Below are 24,688 nucleotides of genomic sequence, written 5' to 3'. Positions count from 1 at the left end.
GACTGCCTGCCCCTCTCTCTTTCTTGCCCCATGATATCCTCTGTGTCTCTGTTTCATCGACTGTCTGTAACAACCAGCTCCTTCCGACCATCTTTAACAAGCAGGGCTCCACAATTCCGCCACCAAGTACTGTAAACATGGAAATCATTTCCCCTAGTTTTTTTTTTAAAACCTATGATACAGTATTTACATTGTACAGGGTACAGGTTAAGAACCAGGTGCATGGATGTGGCTTAGCGAATACTGAAACCCAAGGGTGAACCCGCATGCCTCTCTGCTTGACTTGGGTCTGCACTGTCTTTTAGGAAGTCTGGTACAGACAGGTGTCGACTTGGTGGTCTTGTAAAGGAGACGCACAATAGGTCTGTGCAGGAATGGAAAGCAGATGCACAATAGGCCTGTGCACGAGGGGGGAAGAATAGTAATACAATGTGTTTTACATGAACAATTTCTATTGAGTTGACATGCAGGCTTTCGGATCACGCAGAACTCTAAATCAAAGAGTTTTGCCCCGACAATGGCTGCTGCGTAATTCAAAACCTTGCCTGCTTTAATGCCAACAAGTTGACCAGGAAGGGGAGCACGTTCCTTGTCTCGGGCGCAGGACTGACCGCCAACTGACCGGACAACCCTGTTTTGTGGAGTCTGATTTTTCAGTCCACATTCTAAGGACTGGTGATTTGGCTGTGGCTTCCAAGCTGTTTAAGCAGGAAATTTCTTCCCATTGGGTTGAAATCCCAACATTGGTTTTGATGGAGGGGGAGGCCCTTGGGAATGGTGGAGGGGAAGGCCCTTCTCCCTTGCTCCATAATTTCCCGATCACAGAGTTATTCCTCTAGCCCAGGGGTAGTCAAACTACAGCCCTGCAGATGTCCATGGACTACAATTCCCAGGAGCCCCTGCCAGCGAATTGTAGTCCATGGACATCTGCAGGGCCGCAGTTTGACTACCCCTGCTCTAGCCTATGGGGAGAGGAGGCAGTGACTGAAGGTTGGTAGTCCCGTCCTCTCTGAAAGCAGTGGGAAATTCTAGCCAGCCCTAGATATTGTCTGTCTTCACCCATCCCGTGCCACTGCAGATGAACCTATCCTATCAGTGCCCCATTTTACGGGACACAATTTTCATTCGTGAATCAAGGGGGTTCATTTTTTTTCTTGCCCTTTCTCCATTTACACTGGAGCAGATCTCTACATCAATGGAGTCGGTCGACTCGAGTCACGAAACTGGCAAATAATCGTGTGTGTGTGTGTGTGTGGAGGGGGGGCAGAAGCTGACAAAAGAACCAGCGATTCAACATCATATCTTCTTTAAAAAAAAAAAGAAAGCTAACTCGGGAGACAGGCTGAATAGGCCAATTGTGGTAGACAGCAACCAAGATAGTTCAGCACAAACACGACTTTCATAGTGGCAGAGAAATCGTATTAAAAACTGTCCTTCGATATCGGTAAGTTAAGACTAAACTCTTCTCTCTTTTCTTTTTTCTTTTTTGCTTTTTTACAAAACTTTTTGTGTTAGGCATGCAATAGTGTGAGTACGCTGTTGTAATATATATATGATATATATATATATATATATATCGGATTATTAAAATGAATGCTTTTTTGTTTGGTTTTTTTTTCCCCCTTTTCTTTTTAGAACCTTAGTGCCCTGCAAAAAATAGTTAACGTCGCTAGAGAGAACCGACCAGCTGCTTCTGATGGAAACTTTTGCTGTTGTTGTTTTGTGTGTGGGTTTTGTTTTGTTTTTCCCCTTTAAGTTCTACAACTAAAACGGGAAAGGAAGGAAACGAAAGAAGGTTCAAAGTCTGCGTTTCGGGTGCAGGCGGACGTTCCGCACCCTACGCTCACCCTGCTAATATTCGCTCAAGCTGTGCCACTTGGCGACCTGCTTCCGCGGGTTCTCGCACACCTCCCGCCAGTGTTCCACGCCGCCTGCCGTGACGCTGTGCGCCCCCAGGATCAGCCGGCCCACCACCTCGTTTTTCGTGGTGCGGTCGAAGTCGATGACCAGAAACTCGATGCTGATGTCGGGCAGGAGATCCACGGGGATGTCGTAGATGAAGGACTCGTTGAAGACGGGGTTCAAAGTGCACTTCTTGACGTGGGTTTTCTTTTTGGCGATGCGCTTTCTGCCGTAGTAGACGTTCACCTTGACGTAGGGGTCTGTCGGAGAGAAGGACAGCACAGAGACAATAACACAGCCCAGTAGCGCGGCTGGGAGCCGTTTCCCAGAAAGCCGTCGGTGGGGTTCACAGAATCATAGAGTTGGAAGGGGCCATACAGGGCCTTGCCTGAACTCCCACAATTCCACAGGCCCTGCAAAAGGGAGCTCCTCTACCAGGCATTTGCCCGAGACCGACCAACCCAATAACATCCAAATGTCCCCCCCCTCAGACAACTCCTCCATAGCCTGAACCAATCTGACCTCTCTGGCAGTTTCTATCTAAGCTGTTGTTCCTAGAATCATAGAGTTGGAAGGGGCCATACAGGCCATCTGGTCCAACCCCCTGCTCAACGCAGGATCAGCCCAAAGCATCCTAAAGCATCCAAGAAAAGTGTGTATCCAACCTTTGCTTGAAGACTGCCAGTGAGGGGGAGCTCACCACCTCCTTAGGCAGCCTATTCCACTGCTGAACTACTCTGACTGTCAGAATTTTTTTCCTGAGATCTAGCCTATATCGTTATACTATGGAAATATTTTGAATACATGGACGCACGTAAACCTTCCTTACATTGAGGCTGTTTGTTGACTGCCTCTGGGTTCCGTTTTGGTAGCCGGTTGCTGATGGATTTTTCTGTCATTTCAGATACACCCGTTTTAGTAACCGGCTGCGAGTGGAATTTATTGACCTGCTCATGCAAACCCGCTTGTGTCAGATTAGCAAAGCATGGTTGAGCTGGTTTTGAGGGAAATTGCTTTCTAACCCCTTGGCTGCACTTCTGAATTGCTGTGGTGGGTTGCTTAAGATGTCCCCAGCACTTCCCACGATGCAGCTTCCCTCCCCCCCACCTTTTTTCACCGCACGACCTTTCTCATCGTTTTTTCCCCGTCAGTTTTTTAAATTTTAGAAGCATACAGAGAGGAAGAGAAAATACCACGTATTATATCAGGGGCAGTCAAACTGTGGCCCTCCAGATGTCCATGGACTACAATTCCCAGGAGCCCCTGCCAGCAAATGCTGGCAGGGGCTCCTGGGAATTGTAGTCCATGGACATCTGGAGGGCCGCAGTTTGACTACCCCTGTATTATATTATTATATACTTGTTGTTGTTATGTGCGAAGTCGTGTCCGACCCATCGTGACCCCATGGACAATGATCCTCCAGGCCTTCCTGTCCTCTACCATTCCCCGGAGTCCATTTAAGTCTGCACCTACTGCTTCAGTGACTCCATCCAGCCACCTCATTCTCTGTCGTCCCCTTCTTCTTTTGCCCTCGATCGCTCCCAGCATTAGGCTCTTCTCCAGGGAGTGCTTCCTTCTCATGAGGTGGCCAAAGTATTTGAGTTTCATCTTCAGGATCTGGCCTTCTAAGGAGCAGTCAGGGCTGATCTCCTCTAGGACTGACCGGTTTCTTCGCCTTGCAGTCCAAGGGACTCGCAAGAGTCTTCTCCAGCACCAGAGTTCAAAAGCCTCAATTCTTTGACGCTCGGCCTTCCTTATGGTCCAACTTTCACAGCCATAAATTGCAACTGGGAATACCATAGCCTTGACTAGACACACTTTTGTTGGCAGTTTTTTTTTTTTTTACTATATACTACATACTTACTATTTAGAAAAGAGATATTCATAAAATTTACATCTAACAATGCAAATCTTATTCTTATACATTACGGTGAAGTTACAAACCACACACTGCATTTTCCCCTCAGGTAGCCTAGACAGCCTGAAAAACACTTTTTTCATTTAATCTTAGATTTCAATGTTCGATATTGGCCTCCCATTTCTTCTAAATTCCAGGGTTGATTTGTTGCGTATCAAATGCATGAGTTTTGCCATTGTCCCACATTCTGTCAATTTATTTAAGCAATCTGTAATACCTGGTGGCGATTCTATTTTATTTTGTTTTGTTTTGTTTTGTTTTGTTTTGTTTTGTTTTGTTTTGTTTTATTTTATTTGTAAAGAATTCCTAAGAGCCTCTTGTGGCGCAGAGTGGTAAGGCAGCAGACATGCAGTCTGAAAGCTCTGACCATGAGGCTGGGAGTTCGATCCCAGCAGCCGGCTCAAGGTCGACTCAGCCTTCCATCCTTCCGAGGTCGGTAAAATGAGTACCCAGCTTGCTGGGGGGTAAACAGTAATGACTGGGGAAGGCACTGGCAAACCACCCCGTATTGAGCTTGCCATGAAAACGCTAGAGGGCGTCACCCCAAGGGTCAGACATGACCCCAGTGCTTGCACAGGGGATACCTTTACCTTTACCTCAGTTTTACAAGCTCATTATACATTTTAATACTCAGATTTTTTAAAAAGTTCTATACTGGTTGAGTTTTAGCCCTCAACTTAGAATATTAAAAAAAACCCACATGAATCTATACAAATAAATCAATCCCCTTTCAAAGCAGTCTCTACCTCGTGGCCAGGAGTTGCACAAGTGAAATGTTTTGCAGGAACAAGTCTTTCCTTTGGCCTATCAGTTCCCCCCAGGGGATTCCCCTCCCCACAAGGTCTTCTGTTCCAGGAGAACGAAAACATGCTGCTCTTTCTTTTCCACCTTGCACGCTAATTTGTAAACTGCTGTTCCTCTTTTAATGCCCACCACAGTCTAGAATCGAGCCCATTAAAAAAAATATTTAATTAAAAAAAAATAAATAAATGAGCCAAATTCGTCCCCACCCCCTTGCTGTTCAGTTATGGGGTGAACAGGGATCCTCTTCAATCCAGCTAATTGTATCAGCCTTAACCAGAAGCACACAGGAAATTGTGTCTGTGTGGTGTGCACATTAGAAGGTTTGCCAGGCCCTCGGGGGGATCCCGGAGTAAGGCCTGGATCTGGTCCAAGCGCTAAGTGATTAGCCAGCAAGGACGCTAATTACTAAGCAACCTGCTCTTCTTGGAGAGACGGGGGCGTGGGCAAAGGCCAGCTTCGAAACGGCAGGGAAGGGAGGGGAAGCGATGGCAAGACAGAGTAAATAGCTTCTACCTGAGAGGCCGGTGATGTCCATCTTGGGCAGGTGTTTGGCTTTGAGCACCACGACGGTCATCCGCTGGGCGACAGGCTGGTAAGACAAGGAGACCTGCAGCTCCCCTCTGCTGACGCATTTCTGAGAAGAGACGAGAAACGGAGCTGTCAACCTTGGAATCACAGCTGATGGAGTGACATTTAAAGAAGCGATTACATCCTTCTTATTGATCGAGCACCTGTTGGAAAAGTGCCTATGAGGTTGCATGTTGGATCCTCGAAACGGGGAGGGCCTGTCTTCGCCTGCCGCTTCTCGAAAATTACTCAGAGGGTTTAGAGATCAGGAAGGATGTTTATGTTAAAGATTCTGCGTCAGGGTCCCAGATAAAGGAAAGCACTTTCTGTTCTGTAAACAATGAGCCTTCGGGAAACAATGTATGAGCAGCTCTCGGGGAGGGCTGTGTATGTCGGGGTCCTGGAAATCATAGAATCATAGAGTTGGAAGGGGCCATACAGGCCATCTAGTCCAACCCCCTGCTCTACGCAGGATGTGCCCAAAGCATCCTAAAGCATCCAAGAAAAGTGTGTATCCAACACTGTGAACATTTTTTTCCTGATATCTAGCCTATATCATTGTACTTGTAGTTTAAACCCATTACTGCATGTCCTTTCCTCTGCAGCCAGCAGAAACAGCATCCTGCCCTCCTCCAAGTGACAACCTTTTAAATACTTAAAGAGGGCTATCATGTCCCCTCTCAACCTCCTTTTCTCCAGGCTGAACATTCCCAAGTCCCTCAACCTATCTTCATAGGGCTTGGTCCCTTGGCCCCAGATCATCCTCGTCGCTCTCCTCTGTACCCTTTCAATTTTATCTACGTTCTTCTTGAAGTGAGGCCTCTAGAACTGCTCACAGGACTCCAGGTGTGGTCTGACCAGTGCCGGATACAATGGGACTATGACATCTTGCGATTTTGATGTGATGCCCCTGTTGATACATCCCAAAATGGCATTCGCCTTTTTTACCGCTGCATCACAAATGACTCTCAAAGAGTGGCTTTAAGCTTCTGGGCCAGCTCTATGAGGTAGGCATTATGTGGAAGTACCATTAAAGAGTACTGCTGAACATTTAAAAAAAAGAAACACCGTCTGTATAATACAAGTAAACCACGATCAATTGGGAGTAAGCAGAAAGCCACAGGGAATCCGAGTCCGCAAAACCCAGGGTCGAGTCTCCTAAATACACCCCAGCTTGAAAGCGGGCAGGAAACCTTGAAGGAAGCACAAGGACCTGTCAATCAGAACAGAAACCCAGAGAGAAGAAAGGGCTCAATGGCAGAGCAAATGCTTTGCATGCAGGATATCCCCGTTTCAATCCCACCACCGAAACCTCGAGGAATTTCCCAAAACAGACCTGGTGACCCTACCATAGTGTCACACAGTCAGCCATTTGGTTGCCCCTTGACCCAGTTTTTGGAAAGAGATTGCTGCAAAGGTAACTTCTTACAGCTACGGCCTACATGACAAACAGTTTAACCCAGCTCTGCTAGGTCAACATGTGAGAATTTTTGCCTCCATTCTTTGACTCATAAGGGACCTGATTCGTCTCTCGTTGCAGGAAAGGGGGAGCCACAGAGCTGAAAAAACAACCCCTCTGCATTCTGCAAAGGTCAACCATCCGGAGAAGCGGAAGGGCTCCCATTTGACCGTTTACATGCTGAATGCTCTCCCAGTGGCCTTAAATGCTTCTTGCGTGATCCTTAGTAAAAGGAAAAGGCGGGAGGAGGGGGTGGGGGGAGAAAAGAGAGCTGGCTTTGTTTAAGGGAAGTTAATATGGCGGAAAAATAGCGAAGCCTTGCCAAATGTTACAAAGCTACCGCTAAGCCAATGCATGGCCGGCTGGGTTGCCATGGCTGGCCACAGGGCCGTGTCCTAGATTCCGTGCCCAGCGCTCAGTTAGATGCAGCAGAAGCCACGGCTTGCCCTGGCATTCTGCTGAATCACAAAGGGTCTAGGGGTGTCGAACGCAAATGAAACTGAACTAATCTGATTGAAGCGGCCGTTTTTAAATTGGGAGAGCTGCTGTCGATAGGGGCAGTGACAGTCATAAGCTTCAAAAAGAGGGGAGGAAAAAAATGGCTTTTTTATACACTGCTTTTCTCTAGCCTAAGGAATCTCCCAATGGTTTACAATCTCCTTCCCTTCTTCTCCCCACGACAGGCACCCTGTGAGGTAGGTAGGGCTGAGAGAGCTCTGACAGTGCTGCTCTGTGAAAACAGATCTGGCAGGGCAGAGAGACTGAGGCTTTCCCCTCATAAGAACACAGAAGAGCCCTTCTTGTGTTCTCATGTTTGCTGGCCCTCCAGGCCAACTGGTTGGCCACTGTGTGAAATAGGATGCTGGATATGATCTCCCCACTTCTAGTCTGACATGCTGAACTATCTTTAAAATCTCTGGAACTGCATCCTTATGAAGCAAAGCACAGTAGGGTCACATTAGTCCTTTAATGGTAGAAGAAGAAGAAGAGTTGGTTCTTATATGCTGCTTTTCCCTACCCGAAGGAGGCTCAAAGCATCTTACATTCGCCTTCCCTTTCCTCTCCCCACAACAGACACCCTGTGAGGTGGGTGAGGCCGAGAGAGCCCTGAGATTACTGAAGAAGAAGAGTTGGCTCTTATATGCCGCTTTTCCCTACCCAAAGGAGCCTCAAAGCATCTTACAGTCGCCTTCCCTTTCCTCTCCCCACAACAGACACCCTGTGGGGTGGGTGAGGCTGAGAGAGCCCTGATATCACTGCTCAGTCAGAACAGTTTTATCAGTGCCGTGGCCAGCCCAAGGTCACCCAGCTGGCTGCATGTGGAAGGGTGCAGAATCGAACCCGGTTTGCCCAGTTAGAAATCCGCACTCCTAACCACTACACCAAACTGGCTCTCATGATATGAGTGAGGCTTGGTCCAGGAAAGCTTCAGATTGGCCCTCGGATGTTTGATGGGCCACGTAGATTTGTGTTTTTTTAAAGCTGCTTTGGCAGTGGCTGCCAACCCAGCACAAGGATCATTACTGTGAGACCCAAGGTAATCTGTAGCAATAGTTTTGTATCTAGCTTCCTGTGGCAGCCATTTTGTGGCAGCCCTCGCCATGCCATGTTAGAATTCCAAGGTGCCAGCAGGCTCTAAAAAGATTAGGGAACTCAGCAGAGAACCTAGGATGACTCCTCTTTCAGGGGGCATAAAATGAAGCAATGCCATTCAGCTTCACTCTCCAACGAGCAGAAGGCCAAAGGTACAATTGGGCTGTTCAGCCGGGATCCACAGGAAGTTCTGCTCCAATCCAGAATGCTGCATCCTTAAATGGCTTGTATCTCGGGTACTGAAAAGCGGGGTGGTGTTGTTGTTAGGTGCGAAGTCGTGTCTGACCCATCACGACCCCATTGGACAATGATCCTCCAGGCCTTCCTGTCCTCTACCATTCCCCGGAGTCCATTTAAGTTTGCAAAAAAGCGGGGTAGACAAAACCCAACTCTTCTTCTGATCTCAGACTATAAACATTGAATACAGAAGCCATCTCTGTTATCTAAGGACCACACCTTGCGGCTATATTGTTCTGTTGGGTGGCTAATGCTCCGGATCATTTCCCTTCTAGCCTTCCATGACACCCCAGGATGGCTTCTCAGACTTCCTTCCCAGCGAAAGCAAGACATGACCAAGGGAAGGCCAGACACTCAGACAGCCTTCATTAAATTGCACAAGCCTGACGGCAAGACACGGCACTGATTTTACGAGACCCAAGATGCTGCCGGTTTTCTTTTTTAATACGTGGATCTGAGTCTCATCCCGCCAAAGGTTTCATTTATTTAGACATCATCTTCTCTTTGCCTCATCAAACAAATGTCTAAGGCAGCTTCGAGACGGGAGGCAGACTGAATGTCCAATGGAAAAACAAAACAGTGTACACGTCTTATAGAAGCTCACTTCTCCTCCACTAGCCCAATCCTGGCCAAAGTATCCTGAATAATTAAACCGTAAATGTTCAAGTGAATGAGGGAATATGAGCCTGGGTGGACATTTGCAAAAATGGTTAGCAAAACAATTGGATTTTTTTTTTTTTGGCGGGGGCTAGATTCAAGCCCAGTAGGATTTTAAAGACCAACAAGATCTGTCACAAATCAGATAACAGTAGGGATGTAGATACCTTATTCTTATAACCTCTCCTACCTTACAAAGGGAGTGATGACAATGTAGAACAGGAGTAGTCAAACTGCGGCCCTCCAGATGTCCATGGACTACAATTCCCAGAAGCCCCTGCCAGCGAAAGCTGGCAGGGGCTTCTGGGAATTGTAGTCCATGGACATCTGGAGGGCCGCAGTTTGACTACCCCTGATGTAGAATATGCTCCCAGCAAATATCATGATGGCCACAGACATAGACAGCTTTAAAAGAGAGATTCACGGAGGAGAGATATATCAGTGGCTAATGGTCATGGTGACTACAGATAACCTCAGCGTTCAAAGGCACTAAGCTCCTGTGAAAATGTTTTTCGTGATATCGAGCTGGTACTGTCCTACCTGTATCTTAAACCCATGACTGTGGGTTCTCTCCTCTGCTTCCAACGGAAGCCACTCCCTGTCCTCCTCCAACCTTTCAGATCCTTCATGAGAGCCATCCTGCCCCCTCTCAAGGAAACTGATGATGGTAGGATCAGGCCAGACAAAAGGAACACTGTCTTCATAATGTGCATAATTAACTTAAGGTTCCTACTATAAGACATGGTGACAGCTAATAGTTTCAGTGACCTTAATGGGGGGCATTAGTGGAAGTAGAGTGTGTTATTGGTTATTACCCATTAATGCTAATTCAGAAGAAATCTACCACAGAATATTACATGATGGGGACAAAAGCAGCATTTTGTGAGCTTCTCCAAAACAACTGGATGATTGAGATTTGAAAGAGAAGATTGGATTAGAGGGGTACTTGGACTCACAAGAGGACAAAAAAGGAGGAGGAGGAGTTGGTTCTTATATGCCACTTTTCTCTACCAGAAAGAGCTCCAAAGCAGCTTACATTTGCCTTCCCTTTCCTCTCCCCACAACAGACACCCTGTGAGGGAGGGGAGGCTAACAGAACCCTGGTATTACTGCTTGCTTAGAACACCTTTATCAGGGCTGTGGTGAGCCCAAGGTAAACTAGCTGGTTGCATGTGGGAGAGTGGGGAATCAAACCCTGCTGAATAAAATCAGTGTTCTATCTAGTCCAGGATCCCATCTCACACAGGGGCCAGCCAGTTCCCCTGGAGGTCCAGCAACGGAGCAGAGGGGTTGAGGTCTTCCCCTGGTAAGAACATCACAAGAGCCAAGGTAGATCAGGCCAGTGGCCCATCTAGTCCAGTATCCCATCTCATATAGCAGACAACCAGTTCCTCTGGAGGGACAACAGGGCTGAGAGACTGAGGCCTTCCACTGATAAGAACACAAGAAGAGCCCTGCTGAGTCAGACCAGGGGTCCATCTAGTCCAACAACCTGCCTCACACGGGCCAGCCAGTCCCTCTGCAGGGCCAGCAACAGGGCAGGGAGGCTGAGGCCTTCCCTCATAAGGACACAGGAGAGCCCTGCTGGGTCAGACCAGGGAGGGTCCCTCCAGTCCAGCCTCCTGCCTCACCCAGGGGCCAGCCAGTCCCTCTGCAGGGCCAGCAACAGGGCAGGGAGGCCGAGGCCTTCCCCTCATAAGGACACAGGAGAGCCCTGCTGGGTCAGACCAGGGAGGGTCCCTCCAGTCCAGCCTCCTGCCTCACACAGGGGCCAGCCAGTCCCTCTGCAGGGCCAGCAACAGGGCAGGGAGGCCGAGGCCTTCCCCTCATAAGGACACAGGAGAGCCCTGCTGGGTCAGACCAGGGAGGGTCCCTCCAGTCCAGCCTCCTGCCTCACCCAGGGGCCAACCAGTCCCTCTTCAGGGCCAGCAACAGGGCAGGGAGGCCGAGGCCTTCCCCTCATAAGGACACAGGAGAGCCCTGCTGGGTCAGACCAGGGAGGGTCCATCCAGTCCAGCCTCCTGCCTCACCCAGGGGCCAGCCAGTCCCTCTGCAGGACCAGCAACAGGGCAGGGAGGCCGAGGCCTTCCCCTCATAAGGACACAGGAGAGCCCTGCTGGGTCAGACCAGGGAGGGTCCCTCCAGTCCAGCCTCCTGCCTCACCCAGGGGCCAACCAGTCCCTTTTCAGGGCCAGCAACAGGGCAGGGAGGCCGAGGCCTTCCCCTCATAAGGACACAGGAGAGCCCTGCTGGGTCAGACCAGGGAGGGTCCCTCCAGTCCAGCCTCCTGCCTCACACAAGGGCCAGCCAGTCCCTCTGCAGGGCCAGCCACAGGGCAGGGAGGCCAAGGCCTTCCCCTCATAAGGACACAGGAGAGCCCTGCTGGGTCAGACCAGGGAGGGTCCCTCCAGTCCAGCCTCCTACTTCACACAGGGGCCAGCCAGTCCCTCTGCAGGGCCAGCAACAGGGCAGGGAGGCCGAGGCCTTCCCTCATAAGGACACAGGAGAGCCCTGCTGGGTCAGACCAGGGAGGGTCCCTCCAGTCCAGCCTCCTGCCTCACACAGGGGTCAGCCAGTCCCTCTGCAGGGCCAGCAACAGGGCAGGGAGGTCGAGGCCTTCCCCTCATAAGGACACAGGAGAGCCCTGCTGGGTCAGACCAGGGAGGGTCCCTCCAGTCCAGCCTCCTGCCTCACCCAGGGGCCAGCCAGTCCCTCTGCAGGGCCAGCAACAGGGCAGGGAGGCCGAGGCCTTCCCCTCATAAGGACACAGGAGAGCTCTGCTGGGTCAGACCAGGGAGGGTCCCTCCAGTCCAGCCTCCTGCCTCACCCAGGGGCCAGCCAGTCCCTCTGCAGGGCCAGCAACAGGGCAGGGAGGCCGAGGCCTTCCCCTCATAAGGACACAGGAGAGCCCTGCTGGGTCAGACCAGGGAGGGTCCCTCCAGTCCAGCCTCCTGCCTCACCCAGGGGCCAGCCAGTCCCTCTGCAGGGCCAGCAACAGGGCAGGGAGGCCGAGGCCTTCCCCTCATAAGGACACAGGAGAGCCCTGCTGGGTCAGACCAGGGAGGGTCCCTCCAGTCCAGCCTCCTGCCTCACCCAGGGGCCAGCCAGTCCCTCTGCAGGGCCAGCAACAGGGCAGGGCCGAGGCCTTCCCTCATAAGGACACAGGAGAGCCCTGCTGGGTCAGACCAGGGAGGGTCCCTCCAGTCCAGCCTCCTGCCTCACCCAGGGGCCAGCCAGTCCCTCTGCAGGGCCAGCAACAGGGCAGGGAGGCCGAGGCCTTCTCCTCATAAGGACACAGGAGAGCCCTGCTGGGTCAGACCAGGGAGGGTCCATCCAGTCCAGCCTCCTGCCTCACCCAGGGGCCAGCCAGTCCCTCTGCAGGGCTGGCAACAGGGCAGGGAGGCCGAGGCCTTCCCCTCATAAGGACACAGGAGAGCCCTGCTGGGTCAGACCAGGGAGGGTCCCTCCAGTCCAGCCTCCTGCCTCACCCAGGGGCCAGCCAGTCCCTCTGCAGGGCCAGCAACAGGGCAGGGAGGCCGAGGCCTTCCCCTCATAAGGACACAGGAGAGCCCTGCTGGGTCAGACCAGGGAGGGTCCCTCCAGTCCAGCCTCCTGCCTCACCCAGGGGCCAGCCAGTCCCTCTGCAGGGCCAGCAACAGGGCAGGGAGGCCGAGGCCTTCCCCTCATAAGGACACAGGAGAGCCCTGCTGGGTCAGACCAGGGAGGGTCCCTCCAGTCCAGCCTCCTGCCTCACACAGGGGCCAGCCAGTCCCTCTGCAGGGCCAGCAACAGGGCAGGGAGGCCGAGGCCTTCCCCTCAGAAGAACATCAGGAGAACCCGGCTGAATCTGATATAATCCAGCCTCCTGACTTGACACAGTGGCCAACCAGTAATCTAAGCTGGACGTAACGAGGCCACGCAGCACTGTAGGCAGATCATTTCTCTCCAGGAAAAGGCTGTGGCTTGTTGACCAGCAGAAACTGGTAAATGGTGCTCTTGACAACAACTGCCCCTGCTTATCCACAGCAGGCCTAGGTTCAAGGGCACCCCCGGACAACAAATCTGCTCCTTCAAGGGAAGTGGGACCCTATCTAGAACGGGTGACACCTTCGACCAGTTTCAATACACAAAACAGTTCAAGTACAAAACTGTTAAAATACATCAGCCTTGGTTTCATGTAGAGGCTGAAGAGCACAAGGGAGGCCAGACGGTGGCTCTCCAGCTGTACATGGACTACAATTCCCATAAGCCAAAGGCCAACAAGCTGAGAAGAACTACCACAACCCCCAGCTCCAGCTTCTGAAACTTACCCTCCAGGTAGGACCAGGACCACCACAGAATGTGCCTCCCAATCCCAGTGCAGGTAGGCAGTCTGGAATTATACCATGATTGATGGTATGGAAAGCCACTGTCCAGGAGAATCAACAGAATCGTGCTCCCTCTCTCCATCTCTCGTCACAAGATACCCACCAAGACAACCAAGGCTATCTCAATCCTACAACCAAGTCTAAACCAGACTGGAAGGGATCTAAGCAATATTTTTTTTATTCAAGAAAACTTTGGAGTTGTTGAACTACCTCCTGTCCAATCACCTTACTCAAGTATTGAACATTTGAGATGAGTGGGTCCCACCCTTCCAGGAGCCCTGTACAATGCTTCCCCACTTGGATCAGGGCCATAGAACCTCTTCTTCCCCCATTTTTCCTCTTTAAGGACATCCCTTTCCACTGTGGGGGGTCCCTATGCCCCCAGTCTGGCTGCTCCCATCAAAATTACAGTCTACAAAGGACCCACAAATCCTTAAACTGGTGCTACGGGCCCTGCAAATCCTTAAACCACTCCTCACAGGATCAAACCCAGATGTGAGGGCTCCACCTTCTGCATGCAAAACGGGCAATCTACCTCTCCGCCACGGCTCCGTCCCCACCTTACCTGTATGTTCCTTTTGATGATCTCCCTGGTCAGGTGGACCTTCCCAGTGCTCGGGTCCACCCCGGCTAGAGGCACCATGACTTCTCCAATGACATCATCTCGGGAAAAGCGGTCAAAACTCAGCACCAGGAAATGAAGGACCAGGTCCTGAAGCTGGCTGTAGGGGATCCCATAAAAGGTGAAGGTCTCGTCGAAGACGGGGTCCAAGGTCTTACGGAGGACGCGCGTCTTCACCCGGTGCCTCTTATCCGGCAGGATTGTCATCTTGATGTAGGGGTCAGAGCCTTGATTGTGTTCGTCCATGACCGGCAAGCCATGAGCTTCCTGAATGGTGACCACCAGGGCCTTCTTGGGGAAGTTGTAGTCCACCGAGAAAGTCAGTGTCCCCAACATGATCTCCTCTTCTGGGGATGACGGAGAGGAAGGTTTGCTGCCTGCTGGAGTCAAGCTCTGATCTGGGCTCAATTCTTCGCCATAGCTGACCTTGATGGGGAGCTGGTTGACACAAGGGGCCGCCACGCTCAACCCATTGGGGGTTTTGTCAGAGCCCATGAGCCCCGCTTCTGCGGCGTCCACCAAAAGGTTCCCCTTCCCGTCTTTCACGGCGGCGCCCGTCTTGTCTCGCCGGATCCGTATGATTTTCTTCTTGTTGCTCAGGGTCTCTGGGTAGATGCTGATCCCTTTCAGCATGTGGATGAACTTGTAAGGGGGGCTCTTGTTTTTCTTCTCCGCTTGCTGATGGCAGCAAGTCCATACGAACACGGTCGCAGAGACAGACACCACCAGGACAGTAGCGCCGATGAGGCCAGCCACGATCGGCGAGACATCTGGACAGGGGGGAAGGGACAAAAAGACCAGAATGGATCAGGTGTGGCAGTTGCATTGCATCCAAGCCCTATTACACAGGTTATTGGCTGCCCCATTCTGTTGATGGCAGGGACAAGGACTGGGGCCTCCCAAACATTTTCAGCCCAGAATCCCAAAAAGGGCACAATCCCAAAAGGGATGCCAGAGGAGGGGGAGCCACACACACACACAGCAGAAATATAAGTGCAGCAGAGAAAAGGAGTCATAAAAAAACAGCTCTGGGAAAGAGAAGAAGACTTGGTTCTTATATGCCGCTTTTTTCTACCCGAAGGAGTCTCAAAGAAGCTTACATCCGCATTCCCTTCCACTCCCCACAACAGACACCCTGTGAGGGAGGTGAGGCTGAGAGAGCCCTGAGATTACTGAAGAAGAAGAGTTGGTTCTTATATGCCGCTTTTCTCTACCCGAAGGAGTCTCAAAGCGGCTTACAACCACCTTCCCTTTCCTCTCCCCACAACAGACACCCTGTGAGGGAGGGGAGGCTGAGTGAGCCCTGAGATTACTGAAGAAGAAGAGTTGGTTCTTATATGCCGCTTTTCTCTACCCGAAGGAGTCTCAAAGCGGCTTACAACCACCTTCCCTTTCCTCTCCCCACAACAGACACCCTGTGAGGGAGGTGAGGCTGAGAGAGCCCTGAGATTCCTGCTCGGTCAGATCAGCTTTCTCAGCGCCATGGCAAGCCCAAGGTCACCCAGCTGGCTGCATGTGGGGGAGTGCAGAATCAAACCTAGCTTGCCAGATTAGATGTCCACACTCCTAACCACTACACCAAGCTGGCTATCATCCCAAGAGGTATGAGAAAGAATAACTCCAATGCTCTGTTGACAGCTGCACAGGCAATCAAATCTCCACCGGCCAATCAGATGTCGTACACGGACTACAATTCCCATGAACCCCTGCCAGCACATGTTGGCAGGGGCTCATGGGCACTGTAGTCCATGGGCATCTGGAGAGACACGGTCTGGCCACGATCCTGCACTGAGCAGGGGGTTGGACAAGATGGCCTTCCATCTCTATGATTCTGTGATAAATGTTTAAAATAAATTATAAATAAGCCATTTATGTCATCTGGGCACCAGCTGTAGTTCTAGGATATCTCCAGACCCCACCTGGAGGCTGGCAACACTCTGCCAATGAAGCTTGCTGGGCAATCGGCTGGTCATGCCTTCTTAGCCTAACTTTTCTCCACAGGGTTGTTGTGGGAATAAAACAGAGGGGAGGGAAATTATGTCAGCCACCCTCAGGTCCCAGCGGGGAGAATGGCAGGAGTAGAAATAAAGTAAATAATGACATTTGTCTAACTTGGAAGATCACTGGTTTAAAACCTCATTTTTGCTACAGATCCACTAGGTTGACCTATTCAAGCTCCTCTCTCAGCATACGCCATGCCATGAATGGCAGTCTTCAAGCAAAGGTTGGATACAAACTTTTCTTGGACGCTTAGGATACTTTGGGCTGATCCTGCATTGAGCAGGGGGTTGGACTAGATGGCCTGTGTGACCCCTTCCAGCTCTATGATTCTGTGATTCTATGAATGAACGGGGGACTGGATTCTTTGTGGCTTGGCTATCCCCTGACTTCAGCCAGTGTGGCCCAGGAGAGATAGAGGGGCATGCCTTGTTTGGGGTTAGGGCTGCCAGCTCAAGATTGCAAAATTTTTGGAGATCTGGGGAGGTCTGTCAGTGGTTACTAGCCATGCTGACTGTGGGGAACCTCCATCTTCAGAAAGAATTCTAGAGCCAGGAGGCAATATCAGGGTAAGGTCTCAGATTCCTGTTGTTGGCTCTCCAGAGGAACTGAGTGGCCTGTATATGAAATAGGATGTGGACCCCTGGCCTGATCCGGCAGAGCTATTCTTGTGTTCTAAAACATGGCACACCCTTGATAACTTCTCTCCTTCCCCTTACCCCAGTTGGGTGACCTTGGGCCAGCTCCAGTTCTCTCAGAGCTCACCTGCCTTCCAGGTTGTCTGTTGCAGGGAGAGGAAGGCCAGGTGATTTTAAGTCAGGGAACAAAAAAACCAGCTATTGTTATTATTATTATTATTATTCTCTTGGAGCATGCCTGCAAAGGTTGTTTTTTTTTTCTTTTGCCACCCAGATCTTTCAAAAATATTCTGAATTCCACTGAAATTTCTACATCCGCACAAGTCTCAGTTATACACCATGTGTGATGACAGACAGGTGTTTCGGAACAGGGAATTGAGGGGGGTGGGTAGGATGAAACCCTCACCCCCTTGAGCCCTTAGGACATTTTCTACAGAAGGTAACCATGGAATTAAATGCCGAAATAATAAAACACAAAGGGGGTGACCTCAGCTGGTTTGATGACATCACCCAGATTAACTCAGCCCTTTTCATGGGGTAGAATGAAAGGGGCCAGTTGTTACAAGCCGCGGGCAAAAACAGAACTGCTTTCTCTCAGGGGAAAGCAGAGAACCCTGGCTTCTTGTGCCTTGAGTGGAAGGGGTCATCAGGTTCGGCCCAATACATTTAAAAGGCCATATGAGGAGGCAAAGAAACATCTTAAAAGGTAAAGATAGTTTTGATGACTAGGGTGTATTATTGAAATCGCTTTTACAACGTGTCTAGTCTGGCCTTTCTGTTCTCATAATGGCCACCAAGGCAGGTAGAATCATAGAATCATGGAATAACAGAGTTGGAGGGGACCTCATGCGTCATCTAGTCCAACACAGGAGGCAGTGCAGGACAATCACATCCCAATCGCTCATCCACTCTAACCTGCCACCCCTTGAGCCTTCACAGAATCAGTCTCTCTGTCAGATGGCTATCTAGCCTCTGTTTAAAAATCTCCAAAGATGGAGAACCCCACCACCTCCCGAGGAAGCCTGTTCCACTGAGGAACCGCTCTGACTGTCAGGAACTTCTTCCGGATGTTTAGATGGAATTTCTTTTGAATTAATTTCATCCCATTCGTTCTGGTCTGTCCCTCTGGGGCACAAGAGAACAATTCTGCTCCATCTTCCATATGGCACCTTTTTAAATACATGAAGGTGTCCAAGTTAAGTATACATAATAAAAACCGTGCTGGTTGTGATGACACAGGAAGTCCTTGGCATGGCAGATTCTCTTTCACAGCTCTGTCTGTGCTTTAGTTTAAGCCTTATACTTGAAGATCCGTACAATTTCCCTGGCTTCCCATTCTGCCTGATTGCCTCTTAGGACTTGGAAAACCTTCCTAGAATATTGAGATCATGCTATCCTTATCTCTCTCTTTAATTTCCTCTCTCAACACCAGCTATTTCCTTTCTGCCTTTATTTCCCATGACCGTTGCTTCCCCAGCTGCCTGCACGCCTCCTCTGTCAAATGACTGCCTATTTTACTTCATTCTTCACTCACTAACCCATGCCTCCCTATTAGGCTCTCTCACTACCCCCTCATGGCTGGAAATCTATTTTTCCTCACTCCCTCTCAGGCCTAGAAATCCCTCTTGCTCTCCCTCAAAGTCCCTCATGCCTGGAATTCTTCTCCCTCGTGGCCCCTCATGTCTGGGTCTCCCTGCCATTCATTGCCCCTTATGCCTGGAAATCCTTGCTTTTCTCCCTCACTGCCCCTCATGCCTGGAATTCTTGGTTATTTTCCCTCACTGCCTTGCATGCCTGGAACTCTTGGTTATTCTCCCTCATGGCCCCTCATGCCTGGGTCTCCCTGCCACTCTCCTTCACTGCCCCTTATGCCTGGAAATCCTTCCTTTTCTCCCTCACTGCCCCTCATGCCTGGAATTCTTAGTTATTTTCCCTCACTGCCTTGCATGCCTGGAACTCTTGGTTATTCTCCCTCATGGCCCCTCATGCCTGGGTCTCCCTGCCACTCTCCTTCACTGCCCCTTATGCCTGGAAATCCTTCCTTTTCTCCCTCACTGCCCCTCATGCCTGGAATTCTTGGTTATTTTCCCTCACTGTTCTGCATACCAGGAACTCTTGGTTATTCTCCCTCATGGCCCCTCATTCCTGGGTCTCCCTGCCACTCTCCTTCACTGCCCCTTATGCCTGGAAATCCTTCCTATTCTCCCTCACTGCCCTTCATGCCTGGAATTCTTGGTTATTTTCCCTCACTGCTCTGCATAACAGGAGCTCTTGGCCATCCTCCTTTACTGCCCCTCATGCCTGGAAATCCTTCGTATTCGCCCTCACTGCCCCTCATGCCTGTACCCAGTGTAGTGATGTGGTTAAGGTGGTGGACTCTAAGTTGGAGAACTATTCTTTATTTATTTCTTTGATTTCTTAGCTGCCACTCTCGAATGGCTCGTGGCGGCTTACGAAGTCTGATTTGATTCCCAACTCCTTCTCCGCATGAGGCCTGCTACATGACCTTGGGCCAGTCCCAGTTGGCTGTTGTAGAGAGAGGAAGGGAAGATGATTGTGGTTTGCATTTTGAGATTCCTTATTGTAAAGAAAAGTGGGGTATAAAAACCGACTCTTCTGTTTCTTCTAATTCCAGGCCATACTCTCTCACTGTCCCTTTGGCCTGGAACTCTCTGTCATTTCCCCTCACTGCCCCTTAAGCTTAATATTCCTTCCTAGAACCCAGAGATTTAATTTATCTCTCTTTCTCATATCCCTCCTCAAAATAAACTTTTTAGTAAATGCATCTTGTACTCTGACAGTGCTGGGTATCACATCACCATGAAATTACAGATGCAAATCTGAATTAAAAAACAACACAGTCACATAAATTCATGTTGCAGGGACCCCTCCTTCCCAGTGGCCTGTTGTATTATCTCCAACCAAAGCAGAGCTCTGGCAATGAAATACCTTCATCCAGAGTTGCTGCCTTACAACTGTGGAGCTCCCTCCACATAAAAACTAACCCAAATCTGAGTATCCTTTAAGAATTTATTTTAGGCCTTTATCTTTGGATTAGATTGGAGCTGAGGCTGGTTGGTCAATTGGAGTTTGGGGCATTTATTTATACTTTGTTTAGGTTTAGGAAGATTTAAACTGGAACTTTATATTATAGCTATATGCCCCCCAAATAGCTCTTTGCTCAGCAAGTTCCAATCTGCTGACGATCCCTGGACACAGAGGACCTTTTTGGGCCTGGCTCCAGCCTGGAAGAATGAGTTGCTGGCAGAGATGCGGGCCCTCACAGACCTCCCAGAATCCCGGAGGGCCAACAAGATGGTGCCCTTCCACCAGACATTTGGTTGGGTTGCTGGGTCGTACCTCTAACATCTGTATGGGCCCCCTGCCTACCGCACATCTGGGGCTTCCACCCAGATGGTGAACTCCCATCTCGAGCAAGGCTATATAGTAGGACACCATAATTGTCATGCCTAGCTTGTTACAGTGTTTGCTTTCAGCGTAACATTTTGTCTTTTATTTGAATCTGTTTAAGATCTTTTATATATTTCTGATGTAAGCCACATCAAGACCACTTTGGAAAGAAAGAAAGAAAGAAAGAAAGAAAGAAAGAAAGAAAGAAAGAAAGAAAGAAAGAAAGGAAGGAAGGAAGGAAGGAAGGAAGGAAGGAAGGAAGGAAGGAAGGAAGGAAGGAAGGAAGGAAGGAAGGAAGAATGTTCAGTACTTTTTCGGGGGGAGGCCTGCTTACAGAATATAAGGCATAGAATCCATACATATTGGTATATCACATTTTAAAGAAATCTGGTAAATGGAATAATCTTCTAGTCCATATGGATGTAGGGTAAAAATAATCCGTGTGGCAAAGGGAACAGCTGCATCTGTGTAGGCCCAGGAATCTCAGCAACATACACACAATCATGACTTCATTGTGCGGCTGGCGTTATGCTCCTTTGTTTTTTTGTTTTTGTGCTTGTGGGTGAATGTGAAAGAATACACAAAGCTCAATCAGACATGTTGTTGCGCTCTGTAGTGGAGGGGGGACGTGCTGCAGGTGCCTGTGTCACAGGGCAGAAATTAATTGGGCTAGAAAGAGGATTAACATAGAAAAAGAAAACGAGGGACGTTGTAGTGGGCCTTGGATGGGCCGGTTGGCATCCAGTGCGGGAGAGTTTGTCCAGTGTACTATTGTGGTCCATGTCGGAAAGAAGGGCTTAACACTAAAATGTCAACCCCCATAGTCCCATAATCCCATTCATAATCCTTGAGAATAATTTAAATCGCCAGAACAGCATTTTCAGTGCTGATTGGTGGAGGGGAGATGCATACAAAAATCCAAATCCCCCCTTTCAGTACACATTTGCCGCAAATTTTGTAAAAACCCTACCGTGCCTAAATAATGGGAAGAGAAACCACCCCCCCAATGTTCAGTAGAGTTTTTATTCCACGTTACAGAAGAAGCAAGTACCATTCTTTCCACACACTGATTTAAAAGCCAGAATTCAAAGGGTGTGATGTTTGTCCATGCTCCTTGTCCCATTTGCATTCCTGCTTCGCTTGAGGGCAACGGCACAGCACAGTGTCTACCCCAAAGGGCCATCAAACGCTGTGCTTTGGTGATAAGAAATGCAGAAGGCTTTAATTAACATTAAAAATCTCTACACCTGTCCACAGATGCAAGCTGCGTCTATTCAGAATGTTATGCTGTGCAGCTCATCTATTCAGGGACTGCAAGAATGAAAACACACACCCAAAAGGGGAGATGTTGGGTACAGATTTCTTAGGATGAATTCACAGCCCACAAATACGCAGGCATCTCGGCCTTTTTACATCTCGGTGTACGGAGGGGGAGAGAGGAGAGACCAAAAGCATTCTGCTTTTCTTTCCCACTTTGATAACAATTCCCCTGCCACAAACTTCACAGCGAACCTGGCTAAAAAGGAGGCATCTAGGCGCCCTGGTGGTGGATGCTGTGCCTGATTATGGTGCAGGTATAGATCCAGGCAGGTTGCGAGGGGGGGTCTGTTGAAGGCAGCTGATGAAATAGAAGCTCCCTGGATGGCACACGTGGAAGGCCTTCAAATTTCTCCCAGGCTAACCCCCCACGGGAATGTAGATAATAGCCAGGGGAGGCTGAGGCCTTCTCGATCTCTGTGTGAATCCTCGAGGGATGGAACTAAACAAGGGGGCCAGGCGGGAAGGAGGGCCCCTTCCTCCAGGTACCAAAGTACAGGTCAACAGGAGATGCTCTACTACCCCCTTCACTCGGTCTGGGAAGGAAGGACTTGTGGGTTGTGAGCAATGACCCCCCAACACACACACAATGAGTCTCAGACACATGTACAGTTCCAGTTTACGTACTTCAGATCCTGTTTTCCCATGCTCCTTGCAAAAAAACAAAAAAAAAGGGGGGTGGCAAACAAAGGCAGTTCTCCCTCCCCCAAGTTAGCTGGGGCGCTGCCTGGCCCGGAATAGACATCACGTCATCTTCACACAACCCCCCCTCGCTTCCTCTGAGCCACCAGTCTGCACCTGCTCCCTGCTCCCCCAGCCCCCCACGGGAAAGGGGATCAGGCCGAAGGGCAGTCCATCCTCCCTTCCTTGGCAACACCCTGCCCCTCACCCAGAACGGGCTCTGCCCCTGGCATTGATCCAACCAAGCTTCAGTGGCAGGGCACGCCCGAACACCAGGGGTGGAGGTGATACAGGGGAAGGGGGAGGGATGACAGGGGGAGGGGGACTGGCGAGAGGTGGCAGTCTGGTCCAGAAGGGGGGGGAGGGGTTAGCACGTGCCCAGAGAAGGAAGGCTAGAGGCAAAGATCTCTGCTCTGGCCAGTGCTGGGTGGCTGTGGGGAGAGGTTAGGATTCTGAACATGCGGAATCTCATGTGGGTTGAGGGAAGCTAACATGACCTAGGCCTAGAGATGAGAAAGGGTGGCGGAGTGTGTGTGTGTGTTGAGCAGGGATGCCAAAAGAGGTGCGGGGCAGAAGCAGCCAACAGTTTTGCATTGGATTTTGGTATGTTTTGTACAGAGAAGGTCTTGCCCTGAGTGTGTGTGTGTGTGTGTATTTGCACACATGTACACTCTCTGCTTCTTCTTCCCACGGTTATGAGAAGAGGGCCATAACAGGGCTTTAGGTAGGTGGGTGAAAATCCACGATTGAATAAAGATGGGTTTGGGTTGCTGGTGCCAACCCTGGGCATGTATTTGTGTGTGTGTGTGTGTGTGTGTGAAGAGAGAGGGAGGGAGACGGTGGCAAAGCCCGAAGAGGGAGGGGGGGGGAGGGCCCCGACGGGGAGACGGTTGTTTATTTCTGGCAGCGGCCGCCAGCAGGTTGCGAGGCGGAAAACAGACCGCCGGGAAGGATGCCAAGGACGGACTCGGGGGAGGGCGGTGGGCTTTCGGGGGAGGGGGGGGGACGTGGATCGGGACCAAGGCCCGGTGTCTGCCTTTTGGGACAGGCCGGGGATGGGGGGGGGATTGCATGCGGGGGGGGGAGGGCAGACACGAAGGATTGCGCGGCGCAGACGGGCGGCCTCCCCGGCCCCACTCACCGAAGGTGGGGCGGACGCTGGCGATCTCGGCCATGGCTGCGGGCGACGGGAGCGGCGGGCGGGCTGATGCGCGCAGGTGAGGCCCCCTTCGGCGGATGCGGCGCCTCTCGCCGGGCCCAGAGGATGCTCCGCGGCCAGGGATGCAGGAGCTGACGACTGGTCCTGATGCAGCGCTGGCTCCGCCTCCTTCGAACGAGGCCCCGGACTTGGGCCCGCCTCCTCCGAGCGCCGGCCGAAGGGCCAGGCCACGCCCCCCCGCCGCTGCCGAACGCGCCCGAGGGTGACTCGGCAGGGAAGGGGCGCTGGCTCGTGGGGTGGGGCCGGGGGAGAGGGGGGGGTCCCCGTGCATGCGCTGCTCCGCCCTTGGAAGCAGGGCCTGGGTCAGGGCTTGGTGTCAACGAGAAAGACGCATAAACGCACAAGGGCGGTATCTTCTGCTCAGGCTGGCAGCAGCTCTCCAGCAGAGGTCTTTCGCATCCTCTGCTGCCTGGTCCATTTAGATGGAGTTGTGTGCGTGGGGGGGGGGGGGATTGAACCTGGGACCATTTGCGTGTCAAGCACAGGCGCCACATCCGCTGAGCCACAGCCCAGCTAAAAAGAGTGTTGTAATCAATGTCCCCCTCTCCTCCTCTGAGCAGAATAGAAATGCTGGGATCTTAACATGAGTAATGGGCAGTGCTAGATCCTGTCTGGCTCCTTCTTGTGTTAATGTGCAGATGCTCATGCGCGCAGCTCACAGGGATCACTGACGGCCCTTTAAAATCACAAATATTGTGCTCTCTCACCCCCCCCCCTTGTATGTGTTAATAAAGATGGGTAGCCATGTTGGTGCATGCACATTAAATATTATACCCAGAATTAAACTTTGTTGGTCTGTTTAACCTGGAGAGGAGATGAGTGAGAGGGGATCTGATAACCATCTTCAGGTATTTCAAAGGCTGCCCTGTAGAGGATGGAGCAGAGTTGGTCTCTCTTGCCCCGAAGGGACGGACCAGAACCGATGGGATGAAATTAATGCAAAGGAAATTCCTGTCTAAACCTCCGGAAGAAGCTCCTGACAGTTAGAGCGGTTCCTCAGTGGAACAGGCTTCCTCGGGAGGTGGTGGGTTCTCCATTTTTGGAGATTTTTAAACAGAGGCTGGATAGCCATCTGACGGAGAGGCTGACTCTGTGAAGGCTCAAGGGGGTGGCAGGTGACAGTGGATGAGCAATAGGGATGTGAGTGTCCTGCATAGTGCAGGGGGTGGACTAGATGACCCAGGAGGTCCCTTCCAACTCTATTATTCTATGATGCTAAGTTGCTAATTTAATTTATGCAGACTCAGTTATGTTACTGCCTTAGATCAAGATGGGTAGCTGTTCTAGCTGTGTAGCAA

The 24,688-nt window shown here is 50.8% G+C and overlaps 1 protein-coding gene across 2 annotated transcripts; it reads right to left on the bottom strand.

The window, feature by feature from the left end:
• Nucleotides 1-1,313: 1,313 nt before the first annotated feature.
• SYT11 (synaptotagmin 11) lies at nucleotides 1,314-23,506 on the bottom strand. 2 transcript variants are annotated; one of them, XM_077322810.1, is made up of 4 exons: nucleotides 23,313-23,506; nucleotides 14,070-14,896; nucleotides 5,135-5,258; nucleotides 1,314-2,162 (listed from the first exon to the last, which is right to left on the bottom strand). In XM_077322810.1, the coding sequence occupies exons 1-4, from the start codon at nucleotides 23,344-23,346 to the stop codon at nucleotides 1,852-1,854; spliced, it is 1,296 nt and encodes a 431-aa protein (XP_077178925.1). In that variant the 5' UTR covers nucleotides 23,347-23,506; the 3' UTR covers nucleotides 1,314-1,851. The 2 variants fall into 2 exon arrangements, with proteins under 2 accessions (XP_077178925.1, XP_077178932.1); XM_077322817.1 differs by having other exon boundaries at nucleotides 5,138-5,258.
• Between the last annotated feature and the right edge of the window lie 1,182 nt (nucleotides 23,507-24,688).

Source organism: Paroedura picta, chromosome 1, assembly GCF_049243985.1.
Source record: "Paroedura picta isolate Pp20150507F chromosome 1, Ppicta_v3.0, whole genome shotgun sequence".
In the NCBI taxonomy this organism is placed as follows: domain Eukaryota; kingdom Metazoa; phylum Chordata; class Lepidosauria; order Squamata; family Gekkonidae; genus Paroedura; species Paroedura picta.
This window is presented reverse-complemented; position numbering and strand designations above follow the sequence as displayed.

What these genes read in the sequence shown, in the direction of transcription:
- SYT11 (XM_077322810.1), bottom strand. Translation starts at nt 23,346, where the DNA reads ATGGCCGAGATCGCCAGCGTCCGCCCCACCTTCG. An exon ending in TCATCAAAAGGAACATACAG is followed by an intron (nt 5,259 to 14,069) that starts GTAAGGTGGGGA and finishes GTCTCTTCTCAG; the next exon opens with AAATGCGTCAGCAGAGGGGA. An exon ending in CATCACCGGCCTCTCAGGTA is followed by an intron (nt 2,163 to 5,134) that starts GAAGCTATTTAC and finishes TCTCTCCGACAG; the next exon opens with ACCCCTACGTCAAGGTGAAC.